This window comes from Homalodisca vitripennis, chromosome 5, assembly GCF_021130785.1.
Source record: "Homalodisca vitripennis isolate AUS2020 chromosome 5, UT_GWSS_2.1, whole genome shotgun sequence".
NCBI classification, from domain to species: domain Eukaryota; kingdom Metazoa; phylum Arthropoda; class Insecta; order Hemiptera; family Cicadellidae; genus Homalodisca; species Homalodisca vitripennis.
Genome location: NC_060211.1, coordinates 154,829,340 through 154,847,599, shown reverse-complemented (window position 1 = coordinate 154,847,599; position 18,260 = coordinate 154,829,340). Strand labels below are relative to the sequence as shown.

Below are 18,260 nucleotides of genomic sequence, written 5' to 3'. Positions count from 1 at the left end.
CAATTTCAAACTATTGAATACCCCAGTTTATTGTTAATTAGAGTAAATTTAGAAAATACCAGGTATTATTACATATACATGGTTTGTATCATATGCCTCTATGAACTTTTATCATATAAGGTCAAGATTCAATTGTAGATAATGCTGATGGTGCGGTAAATTGTCATACTTGTCACTACAATGATAGACAGGAGAGAAAAACACCAAGAGTGCTATACCATATATTTATTGATAATTTGTATATAGTGCGGACAGGGGATGAACAGCTGTTACAATAGGTGCTCTAGACAGAGGTGGCTACAACATGTACTGTATAGTATATCCAATCACTTCAAGACCCTGTATGAACAACACTTGAACAAGAAAAACTCAAACATGATCCTCCTCCACGAACTTACATTAAACACAAATATAGGAAATTAATAACAATCCGACACAAATCTAAAAAAACTACTAAGGATTACAATAAATCAGGCTGACAGTCTTACCAGTTGCCATGTACCTAGTCGTATCGCGATAATTGTCTATCTAAAAGTAAAACCGTATAAACTTTGCAAAGTAAAAAACAAGATAAAATAACTAATCAGAAAATAAAACAAGAATACTGGTTGTAAATGTATAAAAACTACAAATCAACACTAGTGTGCACAAACAGGAAGACAACAGATTCTTCTCTTTGCTTGGGCACAAAAACCTCACTAAACAAAGTAAAAAGTCAATAGAATATCCTAAACTATAACTAATACAAACACAAAGTGACAGCCTTAGTTATCAACATCACAGATCTACCACAGGAATGGATGCAGCACTTGATAACAATCGTTGGACCACAATAATTTGGAACGACTCGTTCAAATCGAGTTCACTTATTGATTCCGTTTAGATACAAAAACTGGATCTCACACGGGTTTGATTTAGATTACACGTTATCCAAGAGATTTAATGAATCGGAATATGACTAACTTAATAGCTGAATTTTGAAAAAGAAAGATTAATCAAGCCCGTAGAGGATCCAATAAATTTGGGGGTTTTAAAGTTTCAATAAACGCTGCATTCACACCAGCACAAAAACTTTAACAAACTTTGTCACTGTACCTTATTCTAAAGCACTGAGACAGTCACAACATCTGCTCAATGCGGACTTTGAAATGGTTTTGAGTGGAACTTAGCACCATGAACTGAACGAAATGCACTGATGAATGGCACACACTCTACTATGTGCTATATTCAGTCTGGAATAAATTTAAAGAGAAACCATTGTAATAGCTAAAAATAAAAAAAATTGAGACAATTCTACGACAAAATAATTTAAAATAGAATCACAACTACTGACTGAATATTGCACATGATGGTTTGTGAGTTAACAAATACTCATCTAACACAAACTAAAGGTGGGTTACTGGCAAATTGTGCCCCAGTGACATGACAGTCTGCTAACAGACAAATCTCACTCTAATATAGAGCAACTTAGTCACTACCTGTCTTGTCTCGAAGGTAAAACATGGCCCAAATCTCAGTATTACTACTGTTAAAGTAATAATAGTGTAAATGACAATCCAAACGTAAAAGCCCTAAGTTTTCAACGGCTTTTCATTTAAGTGATGGAAAACATCACAATTCAGAACTCAAGATTTGTTTCAGGCATGGTTGTTTCATTTTAATTTTGACTTAAACTTTTTTTATCATCATATTTATAATAATATTACATTAATGAGACTTACAATTTACTATTATTATTATGTTTTGGATTTAGTTTCTTAGAAAAACAAATTATACATTTTTTGAGTAATGCTTTAAATTAAATATATTACTAAAATTATACTCTTGATGAGCTACAAAATATATTTGTATCGTTAAGACAGAAATGTTTGACAGGAAGTTGCAGTTCTGACGTGAAGCTTGTGTTGACTTCTGACAGCGACACCCTCATAGGTGAACCAAACAGACGAAACAAGGGTATCAGCAGAAAACTCAACGATAATTAAAACAACTTAAACGTCATAAGTGTTCCCAGCAAAAGTGACCATTCCTTAAGATATCTAAAGCTTTCAGGTTCATTCAGGAGATTTTGTATTGCCACCAAGCAAAGAGGAGGCTCGCGAAAGGACTAGGGATGGCGGACCGGCAAGTGGAGGGGAGGGGGGTGGGGGTCCGGGCCTGGAGGGGGCCGCGGGCCGGCACAAACCCTCAGCTCGGGAACTTGGAGTAGAAAGCGAAGGTGAGATCGTAGTTGTGGAGACGACAATACTGCAAGTCGTGGCGACGCAACTCCTCTCCCACCGTAGCCATCTGTTGCACGGCCTTGGGAAACTCTGCGGCCACCGATTCCTACACATTGGAAGGGACTAGTATAGCGATTTTGTCACAAGTAAATTAAATTATATACAGTTATTTTACATTAATGTACTAAAGCATACTTGATAGTAAAAGTATTAATAAAACAAATCGTTGGTAATTTAAATACATTTTAATGAATTTTATTTTAATTTAATTTTTTTAAATTTTATTCTCACATGTGTAAGGTAAAAGCAAATTAATCTTTTATTAAATGAATATTTTTGTCATTAGGTTGTTATCTAGCCTTACTAAACTACTGTAATCAGTCCAGACCAGACGCATCAACAGTGGCTTGATAAAGATTACACAATAGGATGAAAGTTCAAGGAAGGTCAAATATTCCAAGTTACAATTTAAATACTTAGTAACAGGAAATCTGCTAAATGTACAATTTTTAGTTTCACAGAATAGATGTTAAACAAGACCTCATATTTAACTTTAATAGTGGCAACGGTTATCCATTGATAAAGGACTGATTTGTGATTAAGTGATTTTTCAGATTTTGCAAATAATACATTAAATGAAAAAAAAACACATACTCATGACTTTTGTTGATTTTTCGAAAGCGTTCGACTCCCTAAAGCATTGCAAAATACTTAAAGTACTTGAGAAAAATGGAATTAATGGAAATTTGAAAGATTGGTTCAGAAGTTATTTAGAAAATAGGAAATTAGTTGTTAAAATCAATGACACATATAGCAGAAGAGCAATACTAAATTCAGGAGTACCACAGGGAAGTATATTGGGGCCAATACTATATTTACTATATGTGAATGAAATACCAAATTTGATGAAATATGCAAAAGTATACATGTATGCAGATGACACTGCGCTGCGCTTGTGGTGGCCCATGAAAATGTATTGGAAGCAGAAAGACAATTACAGCATGACTTTACCAGGTTAACAGTGTGGTGCCATGATTATGGATTGGTTATGAATGGGAAAAAATCAAAAGTCATGCATATTCATTCCCCAAGGGTAAGTAGTGTCCAAGCTAATATAAAACTGCATACATACTCTTGTCTCCACGATTGTTTGTATATTGATAATGTCTGTAGTTGTGATGTGTTAGAACAGGTTGTGAACTTTTGTTATTTAGGAGTAACAATAGACAAACATTTAAAATGGGATTTTCATATTAATAAAATATGTCAACGACTAAGATTATGTCTGGGAAAATTCTACTATTTAAAACAATATTTGCCATATAATACTTTGCACCTAATATATGCATCTTTATGTGAATCAATTATAAGATATGGGATTAGATCATGGGGAAGTGCAGTAGACACAAGGTTACTACAAGTAGAAGACTTACAGAGAAGGATTTTGAAAATTATACTGCCTGACCATATGAGACATTGCATACGAGAGGAGATCACAGTGTTTCATATTACACAAACTTTGCCAGTCAAAAAATTATTCTTTTTCATTAATTACGTTGATTTTTATTTTTCTCTTGAATATAAGACTATTAACATCCACAAATATTTTTCGAGGAAAAGATTGTATGTAGTGCCAAGGATTAACAATGGCTACGGTAAAAGAACCAGGCAGAGATTAATTCCAACACTTTTTAATAGGTTGCCTGAGGACCTTCAAAATTGTAATACATATAAACAAGTAAAGGTTAAAATAGGGCAGTTTTTAATGTTAAAAAATATACATGTTTGAAGCTTGAAATTGTTACTGTTGTTGGCACTGTTGTTTGAAATAAGTTACTATTGTATATAAATTATTGTATTGTTTTGATTTGTTACATTGTTAAAAAATTTAGAAGTATTGTTAGATGTTATAATTACAGTTAAAATTGCTCAGTTCTCGTTTGTGAAGCTTTATAAATATTTAATTTGTTTGTTATGTTTGTCCTGTTATTCTTTGAAGTTTGTGTTGTTATGGCTTTTAAAAATGTTGTCGTGTTATTTTTGTACATAATTTATTGTTGCTGATTTGAAGTTTATTATTTTTGTTACATAGTTTCTTGTTATTAATTTATTATATATTTATTTATACTTATTGTAAGAATTAACTGTTAATACTGTAAACTGAACAACATTTGGTTATTCAAAAATTAATTAGAGCTGCTCATGAAGATCAACCACATCAAAATAAATAATAATTAGTTTGTATTGACTACAGGCAAACCTTTTTAGGTTTTTGTAGTTTTGTGTAAGCAATGCATGTAACTTGATGTTTTTTCGTGAATAAATTGAATTGAAGTTGAATTGAATTGAAGTTGAAGTTGTTAATGGTTGATCAATGATGAATAGCTGCCAATTTATTGTTGGAGTACTATTTTTTGTTATAATAAGAAACCATGTATAGACCTTGTACAGAAATAGTTGCTGATATATTATGCACACAAATCAGAGCGTTAACGTGACTGTTCATGTAAAATTATTATTGTCTGATTTCTCACAGTGAAAAAAATCAATGAATCAACATGACCTACATGCCATTAGAAATGTCAGTTTTGTGCTATCTACAGACATAAAAAATAAAATACTGCTGAGTTATATTTATGTTTGATTTATCTTTGTTAAAATGCCCAAGATTTGATTTCCATACCGATTCACCCCTCTGTTACTATCTATAGATAGAAACAGAATACATGTAATATTACTGTATAATATCATCATGTAATGTTTCCCAAAATCACTTAATCTTTATTTTTAACTTCTTTAATACTATCAGCCCCACGTGAAGATACATGATAATGATATTACCATTTACTGTAAAGTAAAATAGATGCCTACGACTGGAAGTGTTATATAACAATAGCTAAAGTACACAATGTTGTACACTCTCAGCTCCACATGGTTTCATAGTAAGAATATTTTACACTTGTTGTAGAGTAACACAGACAACTGGGGCGAAAGTGTTAAATTAGTGTTATTTATTAAAACTGTTAGTGGAACAAAGAGGTTCAATTTTAAATGTAAGAAAAACAATTTAGGTCATAAATTATAATTTTTGTATCTAAGATGCTTTCATGCCGATATGTGCTTCAGATGTTATCGTTAAGTTCAGTTTCTGTATTGTCTACACAAGTTTCATGCCGATATGTGCTTCAGATATTATCGTTAAGTTCAGTTTCTGTATTGTCTACACAAGAGTGAGCTGAAATAAAATCTTTTTACCGACTAACATTAATCTTCCACTAGTTTTTCTTTTTTTTTTCCTGTTCACTCTATCAATAAAAGTCTAGAAACAAAATCACTAAAAGAAAAGGTATATATTAGGGGTAGTTAGGCTACATGTGTTAATATTTCATATGATGGCACTCTGTTTATTTATTCTGTGATTTTCAAGTTGCCACCATGGTTACTCTTAAGACGAATGTAAACATATTCACTAACACTCAGCCAAATCCCATTGATCTAACGCCAAACTCAGTGTTTCTTATAAAGAAATGAAGTACCGTGAAAGATTTCCAGTCTATAGGTCAGTTCGTTTTTGAGATATTGTGCAAAAAGATAGAAATGACATTTTCCAGCCCCCTCGAGTAGTATCTTTTGCTAATGCTCAGCCAGTAGAACAATACGAGATTTAAACCCACATGTATTCTTAAAGAGGATATATTTAAATATGAATACAAAGAGTACTGCGTAAATACATTTTAGCGATCGTATGTTTCTGCTGAACAGGTGATAAAGTTTAAAATAAAAAATTATTCGGAAACCATAATATTTTGTTTATCTATCTACAGTTTTACATACACAACAAATATGACGAATAACAAAGTTTTACAGGCTATCAGTTGTTGCCCACGTATAGGCGCGTGCCAATGCATAAACATAGACATGAACATACAAGCTTCAAGTAAACTATTATTCGCAAAACTACAATATTTCCATACTTTTTGTATATTTGATCAAAATGTTACAGATTGAATAGAAACCGTTCGCATTTTAAAATTTTGCTGTGTGCACTACAACTACACCGAACATGTGTATTACAAACAATTATTCTAATTTGGCATAATAAAGAAGCAAACAATCCTACCTTGTTGGCAAATACTGTTATGACCACTTTGCCAGGGCGGAAACGTGTTCACCACACGTTCTATCAACTGCTGGTACGAGGCCTGGGGCATGTTGGTCTCGAAACTGACGTAAGAGAAGTCCTTCTCTGGAGTGATGTGGATTGTCATATAGCAGCCCTACATTGAACACGTCAGTTACTATCTAACAGATTTCATTATGAAAGAAGCTATCAAATATAGTCAAAGGAAAGTTAAATAAAATTTGTGTCATTATAAAGAAACAAGTATTTTAAAGAAATTAATTTAACATTATCCCCATCTTATTATCACTTATGTAGTTTACTTATGTATGTTACATTTTCTATCTCATTAATAGAGTACCTTCTTACCAGAATGAAACAAAACATATTTTTTTTTAAATCAGAGGATGATAATGGTAACATGCTCAAGATAAAAATAAGTATGTAATGATAATAATGAAAAGGAATTTATGGAAAAATGACGGAACATACTTTTTGGCGGAACAAACCAATTTCAAGTCCTTTTTGTACATCTTCACAGCAATACGCCTCAGCAAACGTTTCAATCTAACATTTTTGCTCATCTTCAATGTTTTAGTTAATGGTAAAAATGTTGATGTATATTATTCCAATTCCAAAACATTTTGTTTTGATTCTCAAAACACTATTAAAATCTTCTCATTTTCTTCATTTCTTCTCAGAGAGAACCTGATCTCTACAAGATAATAGTTGTCTTCGCACTCCAACTTTGTCTTCAGAACTTATTTGTTGTTTCTTGTTTCTATAGTTTCGTCAAAGAGTTGTACAACACTGTGCAACAGCCAGATAAAATGAACAGTGAATTGCAACAAAACATGATCAAACAGTTGAATAATAAATTGGGCCTGCCCAACCAAGTTCTATTGGTACAAATGTTTTGTAACGTTTAGCGGAATTCAGTGTTTAAAAGTAATGATCTGCAATAGTATCGACAACGCACCCAAAATTTAAAAGGGCTTTCAAAGACACCCTTGGATTTCAACAAGCCCCCAAATAATTTGCAGTCAGTAATACAGTAAATCTCGATAGCAAGAGACTCAAGGGGATTTGGGAAACATTCTTCTTATCGAGGGACTCTTCTAATTGAGATTCATGCTATTAGGACTTAAAGTTACGCAATCAAGGTCATATGGGTTTATCTAAACCACCTTTATAGCAAGTGCATTTTGCATTTTGGATCAACCCTCACTAACAAGTTTTGTTCCAAAAACTAAATTTACAATGCAGCAGTGTACAGTACACGTTATTGCTTTAACAAGATTTCTAATTCAACTCGTGTTCATAAACAAAACAATTTAATAGCTTACCCACAAATTAATACTATAACAATTATAAAAAAAAAAACAAGATAAGTAATGATAATATGAATTTTTTCCTTAGCTACTGTACTGTATTTTGTCAAAAAAATATTTGACAACAGACACAACCACTATATGTTGCTACTGACTACTGTAATTCACATGACTCTTTTGTGTCGGGGAGGAGAGAAATTTCATATGTACCTAAATCTCAAGACAAGATAACGTTTCCTTCAAAAATGCATACCACTTAACAGTTGAAAATACGGACTGGAAAGAGTGAACTTGTACTATAAAGGTTAAAATATGTGAAAAACGTACTACCGAGTTTAAACTCGTAGTATAAAGGTTGAGTTTTCAAAAAGACTTGCTATAGAAGATTAAGTTTTGACCTGAATCAGGAAAACCCTGTCCTAATTAAGTTTTAAAAATAAATAAAAGTTGTACTTTTAATATTAAGTGTTACAGTGATTTCAAGGAGGTTAGAGAATATATATGTTTTAAAGAAAGTTGTGCAATAGAGAATAGTGTTGGGAAGAGTCTACTGTAGTGGTGGAAAAGCACCATTCCAGAGTCTCAATGAATCAAATCCCGACGTTTCACAAATTCCAAATACCCTTGAGACCAACAATGGTACATCGAAGAAACCCCTCCTCGATGTACACCCCATACTTTCACATTGTACCAATCTCTGAACCTTGTGGGCTGAACCAGAGATATCATCAGGCATCTTTATAAGGATAATGAGGTGTCTACAGACATACAGGAGTTGTGATTTTTACTGGGTGAAGATTTTTGGTCAAAATATCTTTAGTTTATCCTCCAACATTAAAAATCGACTATCAAAAAAAAAGATTGGTTTGTTAATAACCTGCACCTGTACTGGTATGAATTCTAGACATACTTGTCTAGCATTGAGTGTCTCACTGTCAAAAATTCGGAGTTAATGATTATTGCTAGCATATTCAAGTTCTCCAAGTTTTATCTTGCTTACAGGTAAGCCAAACACCAACTAATATACTTCGTTTTTAGATAAGGTGATTATTTTCACTGTTGCACATAAAAAAAGTGAAACATTGTTCCAATTCTGAATTTTAAATAAGAATACTTTTAAAAACATTTTCTAAAAATTTCATTAAATTGGATACATACAATTTTCCAGGCTACTTCCGGCTACTTAGATTGTGCATAAAGTTGATGCAAAGTTGTGTCAAAAACCAATCTATATTTTTAATGTTTTAATCCTTCATAGACAGATATGAATATATGCGCTAAAGACTGAAGCAGACAATTTGTGGATATATCCACAAAATCAGATCAAAACCAAAACAATTCATTTTTGGTGTCAAACTGTTTGTAAATCATATTTAATACAGGTATTTGAAAAAATATAAAAACTCTCAAAATACAAATTATATTATTATGTTTAAGAAAAGTTTGTTTTGTGTATTAGCAACATAGCAGTCACGTTATCAGCATAAATTTCTTGGTCATAAAATCACAAAACAATTATTTTGAACAAATATACTCATATATAACAAATATAAGTTTTACACCAAAATGTATCAGAAAAATGTGTTTCTACAGGTATATGTCTTTTTATGTCACAAGCCAAAAAACTTAAATTATTTTGCAGACCTTTGGGTGTCTGCGAAGGGTTAAAGTCGATTTTCAGTATTAAGGCAAGATAAAAAAAGATTTCTACAAAAAATAAATAAAAAATAGCATGGTGAACAAATATCCTTAAATAAAATTTGATAATAAATGGTTTTCTGTACAATAAAAACGTAAAGACTAAATAGGCAAGTTTGATTTACAATTTATTTAAATTATTTTTTGTTCAAAATATTATCAGAGGATATTTGTTGGGTGATGCATTAGAATGTAAATTTAAATGATTTGAAACAACAATAAAGTAGCTTTATGGGCAGTAGTGGGATTGACTAATCTGTTATCTTATCACTAACTGAAACTAATTAACACATTTAACACAATTCCAACACACTCCCAGTGACATGGTACTTACATTTTTGGCAATCCCGTTCATTGAATAGCCACATGGCTCAAACAAATAATCGTCTATTGCCATCTGCGGAATGATCAAATCAATACCAGATTTCTGAAAAAGAGCAGACAAAACAACTTGAAGCGCATTGTGCAATAATTGTTTCTATGGATGAACCACTGTTGATAAAAATTTATTTTCATCACTGTTAAAATATATACACAATAACAATTAAATCCACAAGTAAATTTTTTTCAAGAATAGTCTTAGATAAGAACTGTTTTGTAATACATGATGTGTAGAACAGCAGTAATCATTGACACAATATGATGAGTGTTTGAATTGAAAACACATGATTCAATTTTCTGAATTACACTGATGATCGTCCTTTGTTTGCATAGCTAAAGTGGGTTCATCAGATAATTCAGAGTTGGGTGTCTGTAGAGGGATTTGCCTAACAAAGTGCATAATTTTCCACTTATCTCAGCCACCAATGTTAATTGCTGAAAGTGTAATTGCTATCTAGTAGCTGTAATCTCTATTCATTGCAACAGTTTACACATTCCAAGTGGGTTGAGACGCGGATTTCTTGCACTCAAAACGTCTCTATTTGTAAAATCTATATGTAGGAAAAGTGATGTCCTAAAAGAATTTAAGATTTTCTGAAAAAAAAAATTCAGAAATAGTAAAATTTTTACTGCATACTTTTTGAACTGCTTTCTTTGCAATTAAGACAAAGAATACTACAAGGAGATCAACCCTGTATCAGTTGTTATAAAAAACTACTGTACACCAAGAGTAATTGTTCGTCTCTAAAAAGAGAGGCCTACAATTTGATAGGATTGGAAAGCAGTGATAAACTTTGTGTTTACTGATCATCCACTTAGGTTAGTTTCTGGACTGAGTGTTTTTTTACACCACAAAAGTTTAATTCAATTCAATTTGCCATGTATAAAAAAATCTAGTGCAAAATGTTGAGTCTACTCTGAGATATGACAAGTCACAAATCGAATGTTTCGATGTCTGTTAAGGGGAATCACACCAGGGTACTGCAAGCCAACCAAATGACCACCAGAGCTGAGGAGGCCAGATTGTATATCCATCCATCCTGGTATGGGAATTGGACTGATTAAGAGATCCATAATTGACTGAAACCATGTTGTGGGTACTAGTTACCTTCCCATTTTTGTTTTCTTATATTTTGCTGGCCACAAACAACTTCTTAACTTCTACCTGATTATCCCCTTAGGTATTCTGTTCATACCCAGTCAACTCGCACGCCTAACATCAATATTTTGTTTTTAATGTGGATGATTCCAATTAAAATTATAAAGATTAAAAAAATACTATAAAAACAAATAAAACTGTTAATTTTCCTATTTATATAATATTCAGGTTCTAACATACAGTTTATTTTTTTATGTTTTAGCCTATTTTATATTCACAAGTAATTTTGTATTATTTTTTACATGCCTATCTAAATATCTATGTACATGTGCATTACAATTTTTTGGAAAATATCGTTACAGTACTTACTTATAAGCAATAGCAAAGAAATTGAGATTAGTTTGTTATGATGTAAATAATGGTAAACATAACAATACAATTTTTTTAAACAAAACAATTCAGAAAAATGTACAAAAAAGTATTAATACAACTTTTGATGTTGAGTAAAAGAGAGAACAGCAGAGTCCTGTTACATTTCAAACATATCACAAAATAGCATAGATTTCAAATTTATTTAAAATATGTGATAAACGATAGTTTTACAAACAATAAAACACAAATGTAACGCACATTAGTAGATTATGACTATTTTATTAGGAGAAATTTAAACAAGCTCAGGTAGTGTTGACTGATACTACCTTTACAAATCAAATCTATTATTATTATAAAAGATCCAAATCCAAAAAATGTGTATCTTTAAAAACTATATTTAACTCATGTTCCACTAAATAATACCTTAGGACTGCAAAAAATGGGATGAGTTATTAAAAGGTCAATATTTGTAAGGGATTGAGTATAACCGGTTATAATAACTACCTGAGTAGCGTCTGCGGCGGAGGAGGAGCCCTCCTGAGTGAAGATCTTCATGACCTGAGGGTCCAGATCGGTCATGAGCACCTCCAGCGTCTGGTCAGGCTGGGGAGGATGGGGATTAGGAGGGTTCAAGGTGTAGAGATACCAGCAGTCTCGCGCTGGTGAGCCCAAGCAATATGCTGTCCCACCTGTTACAACAGAGATCAATCCTTTTATTCCAGAAAAAAAAAACAAACTTAATTCACGAGATCAATTTAAGTTTTTTAGCTATCAGCCCGAAACAATTTCAGTACTTCTACAATGGTTTTGGCTCTATGGACAAAAGGAGTCCAATAATTAAATTTTTAATTACAAAGTATATCAAGATATAATAAATTAAGTATCGCATATCTGTATGTTGTTTTTCCATAGATATATAAATTACGTACTATATAAAACTATCTGTAGAGGAATACAGAAAATTTTACTACACAATAAAACTACCAGTAAAAAAATCTGGATTTTATATATCCATTTTCAAAATTAAAATGTTTCTATTTATAGGTCTAAAACACTGTTAAAGAAAAAGCCAATATTGCAGATTGGGCAGACAACACAGCCTAAAAACCAACAAAAGGATTTCTACAATTGGATAGATCAAAATCAATCCCACTAAATATAGTTTAAGTTATATCAAAAGTTATAAAAAATGCAAACCATACACTGTACTTACCATTAGCGAAAAACGAATCCAAAAGAGCAACTTCCTTTTCAAAACTACGATGGGGATTTTTCTGTAGATCAGGACGTTTAAAGTTTTTGCGTGAATAAAAAAACATCCTGAAAAATAATAGCAAGAGGTCAAAACTATTAAATACTTAGAGAATGTTAAAAGTACTTCTCAGCTTGTTAGTAATATTATTTATAATATTTTCCCTGGAAATTTGATATACATTTTCATCGTTGTTGTGTCCTTGCAGAATCATTACTGATATTATACAAGTTAAGAGACTAAGTTGAAATAATAATACAATGCCTGAAACTCAGTTTATGGGAAAGTCACTGTACAAATTAAAATTCCTGTGTTATAATGGGAGTTAATCAATGAATACGATTATTCACTAATTATTTATTTATTTTAACGGTATGAAAAGTTGTGCAGATATAAATTAATAGAGAAAATCTTTTTCTAATAGGTAATATCCATATTATCTGCAGCACACAATATAATCATTTTATACTGGTTTACAATTCAATTTATCTATTACATTTCTTTTAAATTTCAATTGTTAAGCAAAAATTTAATTGGAATTTGCTGAAAACTTAGGAATTATGAAAAATAAATTGAAATAAAATGAATTAAAATTAGAAATATATGTTTTTATGTCATAACTAGCGGACCCGGCGCGCTTTGCTGCGCATTTCAATAAGTTTCCCGCGGCTTCGCACGCAATTTCCCGTTGAAAACAGTACACTATATTCACTTATTCATTTTCTATCACATTCTAAACATTGCTGAGATAATTGATAGTCGTTCCTTCGTGAGCTTCTTGGGCGCATTATGAAGGTATGTACCACATTCCTGATACTTCTGTCAAAAAAAAAAAAACAACTAAGGTTGATTTTATAACATTCTTTATATTTGTAGCCAACGTAAGATAGTAATTATGATATCTGCATTGCTCTTCTGATCAAGCATGAGCATGGTTTATATTAAATAAATATTGCAGTTAAAGGTGAATTTTTACGTCAAATTTGAATTGTATTATCTGGATAGTAAAGTCTATGTTTAACAGTGATTGCAGAAACAGTTTAAACAAAATTTGTCGTTTCTCTTAAGCTTACTCTATGCTTTAAAACTATAAGTGTAGTAATTAAATATATAAATATATTTTTTGTCGCATTATATATGTTTACAAAGAACAGCTGATTAAAAATTTGAAAAGACTCTTTCACTTAATAACATATGTTTGCTGCAATGCATTTCTTACGGGTATTTCTGTAACCAGTGGGGCGGAATCCTGAATCGGGAAAGGGATAAAAAGTATCCTATAACCTTCTACAGATCAAGACGAACAAATTAAAAAAAAAAATTAGGCGAATCCGTCCAGCCGTTTGTGAGTGATGCTGTTACACACGAACAGTTTCATTTTTATATAATAGATATAAAAATTTTAATTACTTTGAAACTTAAATTAATTTTTAAGAATGTAGTGTTCTGGTGGCCACGAGGTACGGCTCAATGAAAATGTTAAACTATAAAACAAATTTTCTCCTTAATTTTTTATTGCAGAGTTTTTGCAGACACAAATTTTTTTAATATTTTTACTTGAAACTCAGGAAATTTATAGCCACAAACCAATACACTCAATACATATTTTGTTTACTGGAATTTGTTTTTGTGTAAAGTGATTTTCCAAAGTTGTTGATACTGAATTTCATTATTAAAAAACAGTTAAGAAGTAGTAAAAAAAATGGATGAATCATCTATAAGTAAAATAGCACTCCGAATAATTAACCATGTGTTTGTTTGGGAAGTACGCAATGAAACTACTAAGGTCTTTGCGGAAGTTTCCAATTATAGCGAATCTATATTTAGGGGAGTAGTGAGTGTGTGCGAGAGAGAGAGAGAGAGAGAAATAGTAGCCTCACATAACCAAGGATTGTCATTACCTGAACAAGAGAGACCTCAGTTCCACTCCAACATTCTTAATTGTTCTAGTCTGATTCATACTTTTCATCACAAACTATTTCATTTTCTATACACTGTATAAACTTAGTAACATCAAATCTTATGGAGAAATAAAGACATCCTATAAATTAAATTTAAAGGCCAGAAAGTTCAATGTGAAGAATTTTATGATTGATGTTTAAGGTGAAACTAAGACTTCCAAGAAGAAACATACACCCCAAAATGGATCCATACTATTATTGGAAGGGTAGCTATTTGTCCCATGATGTGGAAAATTTGCCTGCTCTTTTTAAATACCACTAACATATATGAGTGAATCACTGGAGGATGTTGGTATGGTTATAGTATTTTGTGTTGCTTCCAAATCCTCTTCACCATAGTGAAATTCTAAGAAGCGAGAGAGAGCAGTTAAATTGAGAACCACTCTGAAATGTTAAAATTTCATACTGCTACTTAAAAATTTTTATCTCAAGATTCAATTCAAATTTAGAGCGAATCAGGATAATATCCAGTCTAATTAGAAACAATACAATTTCCAACAAGAATATACAATTGATATTATAAAATATTAAACTACAATTAAACTCACTCCATGCCCTAAGCATTTATGCATTAAAATATCATTAATGCTTTTGTATCAGCATAAATGATTTCATAAGAGGAGAGCCAAACTGACTAATTTTAATCTTTCCTCCAAGATTATGGAAAAATGAATTATAGCGTTCAAGTTATATGGAGCATGGTTAAGTGAGTACTAACTGTAGCTTATAATTAGTACAATATTATAAACAGATTACATAATAACACATACCTCAACTTGGTCAAATCCTGCATAGTTTTCCACTAGCAGCATGAGTGGCGTCAGACACTGCAATGGTGTGGTCGTTCCACACGTCTTCAGGATGAAGCGGCGACGGGCCACAAACAAGCTGCTTTCACTGGAAACACAATGGTGTCACTTCAGATTTGTAATACATATTCATTTACCAATACATGAAGAGAGCAATGTGGAACACCAAAGTCTGAGAGATTTATGCTTAAGTCAAAGTCAAAGTCAAAAGTTTCTTTATTCATATACATCAAGTACAGAGATAGTGTCAAAAAGTAAGTTATTACATTTATGTGATAATAATAATCGATAGCATCAAAATTCATGATTTGTCTGATAGTTTGAGACATCCAGATAGAATTCTTGAAGTGTATAGATGGCCCGTTGAGAGAGTAGTTTCCAGAGTGCAGTCTTCAGTTCTTTTCCCTTCTTCGTCCGTATTTCTGTTGGTAGGCAGTTGCTCAGCTTTCTTCCCATGTAGGTCGGTTTCTTCTCATACTGCGTTAAGTGGTGAGTGGGAAGTTGGTACATTGTTGAGTTGCGTGTGTTGTAGTAGTGAATGTCTTCAAGCCTTGTAAGGTTTTCTCCGTCCACGTACATCACGAGTTCTTGGATATAGAGAGCTGTCACAGTCAAGATATTTAGGGTTGGAAAGGCCTCTCTGCAGCTTTCCAGGGGATGAAGGTTTTGCAAGGATTCTAATTGCCTTTTTTTGGAGGATTAGAATTCTGTTCATGTTGGTTTTTGAGGTTCCTCCCCCATACAGCCAGTCCATATCTTATGTGTGTCTCAAACAGAGCGAAGTAGGCAGTACGTGCAGTAGTCAGATCTCCGATAGCTTTGATCTGCTTGAGGGCATACAAGCTTGAGTTCAGTCTGTTACATAGCTGGTCAATATGAGGGGTCCAAGATAAGTTAGAGTCAACTAAAACCCCAAGGAATTTGGTTTGGTCAACTAAGTTCACTTCTGGTAAGGAGTTTATTTGCCCTGATCTTCTTCCAAATCCTAATTGGCTAGTTTTGGAGGGGTTCACCACTAAGTCGTTTCCATCACAATATTGATATGCCATATTGGACAGCAATATAAGCATTCAGGCACAGATTTTCAGGAGAATGGTTGTCGAGGATTAAAGTTGTGTCGTCTGCGTACATCAAAGTTTTAGTGTATCAGAAATCAGAAATCAGAAATCAGAAATCAGAAAACTTTATTCAATTTCATCAAGAAAAGAATAGGTGTCAAAGTATTACAATATGAAATAATTTACATTACATGTCATGTTTTAATGAAAACTGTTTATTGAAGTCTTGAACTCGTCAAGGGTGTAGATGGATCTGTCTTTGAGCCAATTTAGCAGTCTTCTTTTTAAGGTTTTGGTGTCACAATTTTTGAAGTCTTGAGGAAGTAAGTTGAACAGCTTTGCCCCAGCGTAGCAAGGTTTCTTGGAGAAAAGTGCTGTCCTGTGTATCGGTAGGGAGAAGTCATTACCATGTCGCGTGTGATGATCATGGACAGCACTCATTCTGGGCAAGTTCCCACGTGAGGCTGCGTGATTGATGACCTCGATGATGTAAATGGACACCACTGTGAGAATTCCAAGAGACTTGAAGGCTTCTCTACAGCTATCCCGAGGTTGAAGACCAGCCATGACCCGAACAGCACGCTTCTGCGCAATAAGGACTCGTTCAAGGTTTTCCATTGTAGAGCCTCCCCAGAGGATTATCCCATAACGAAGGTGGGATTCAAAGATGGCATGATATGCAGTTTTTGTTGCAGTTGATGTGGCTACTGCCTTGATTCTCTTCAATGCAAAAAACTGCAGAATTGAGTCTAGAGCATAACTGATCTACATGATCTTTCCAGGAAAGACATTCGTCCAGTATAACACCCAAATGTTTGGTTGTCCCAACCCGTTGTAAGTCTGGAGGCTCAGTCAACTCATCTTTCAGCCTTCCCAGTGCTAGGAGTTTTGTCTTAGAGGAGTTAAAAACAAGATCGTTGCTATCACAGTACTGTTGTGCCATGCTCACTGAAATATAGGTGTTAATATCTAAGAGCTCAGAAGAGTTACTGCCAGTCAACAGGACAGTGTCATCAGCAAACATGATTGGATAACATTGATTTTCGAGGTATTTTGGCAAATCTGAAGTGAAAAGTACAAACAAGACCGGGCCCAAAACCGAACCTTGAGGGACAACCTCGTTTGACCATTTGTGGTTTGGACCTTACAGTTCTCTCAAATCCACACTGCAATTGTTTTATCTCGACTATCTGGCATCTCTCGCTGAGATAACTTTGAAACCACCTCAGTGTGCTTCCCTCAAAGCCCAGAGATTCGATCTTTTGAATTATTAATCTGTGGTCTAGGGAGTCAAACGCTTTGCTGAGGTCAAGAAAAAACACTTGTAACAGTGATTCCTTTCTCAAGGTTGTCTATAATTTGTTCTACTAGGTCAATTAGTGCACTTGTGGTTGATTTTCCGGATATGAAACCGTGTTGTCTTTCAGGTAAAAGGTTGTTGATATTTAAGTGATCCAAGAGCCTTACCAATACTATTTTTTCAATTAATTTTAGAAATAGTTGGAACAAGAGATATTGGTCTGTAATTTTGAACCTCCTGTTTGCTTCCATTTTTTGTGGAGAGGATACACTTTAGATGTTTTTAATTTTGTAGGAAATTCACCCTGAGACAGAGACTTATTAATGATGTTGGTAAGAGGCTTGCTAATCTCATTAATACAAAACTTTATCATCTTAGAGTTAATACCATCAACCCCCGCAGACGATGTTTGATTTCAGCGAAGAAACAATATTTAAGACCTCCTCATGTGACGCAAGCGGCCAGTTGGCAAGTGTTTCTCCTTGAAAAGAGTTATTCAACTGAGCAACATGTGATCTTCGACTGTTAGTATTGTGTAACAAATTCTCAGCTGCAGTGGCAAAAAATGTATTGAAGTGTTCAGTTACTTTGTCAAGATCACTGTCCACCTCTCCTGAAATTTCCAGCCGCCAAGTGGTCACTGGGGTTTCTGTAGAG

At 33.1% G+C, this 18,260-nt stretch overlaps 1 protein-coding gene across 1 annotated transcript; it reads right to left on the bottom strand.

The window, feature by feature from the left end:
- Positions 1-210: 210 nt before the first annotated feature.
- Positions 211-15,336, bottom strand: LOC124363043 (S-adenosylmethionine decarboxylase proenzyme-like). The gene is given in 7 exon segments (XM_046818107.1): positions 211-2,328; positions 6,343-6,384; positions 6,386-6,499; positions 9,706-9,798; positions 11,728-11,912; positions 12,437-12,543; positions 15,207-15,336. Coding segments are annotated over 7 exon segments (705 nt in total). The 5' UTR covers positions 15,230-15,336; the 3' UTR covers positions 211-2,187.
- Between the last annotated feature and the right edge of the window lie 2,924 nt (positions 15,337-18,260).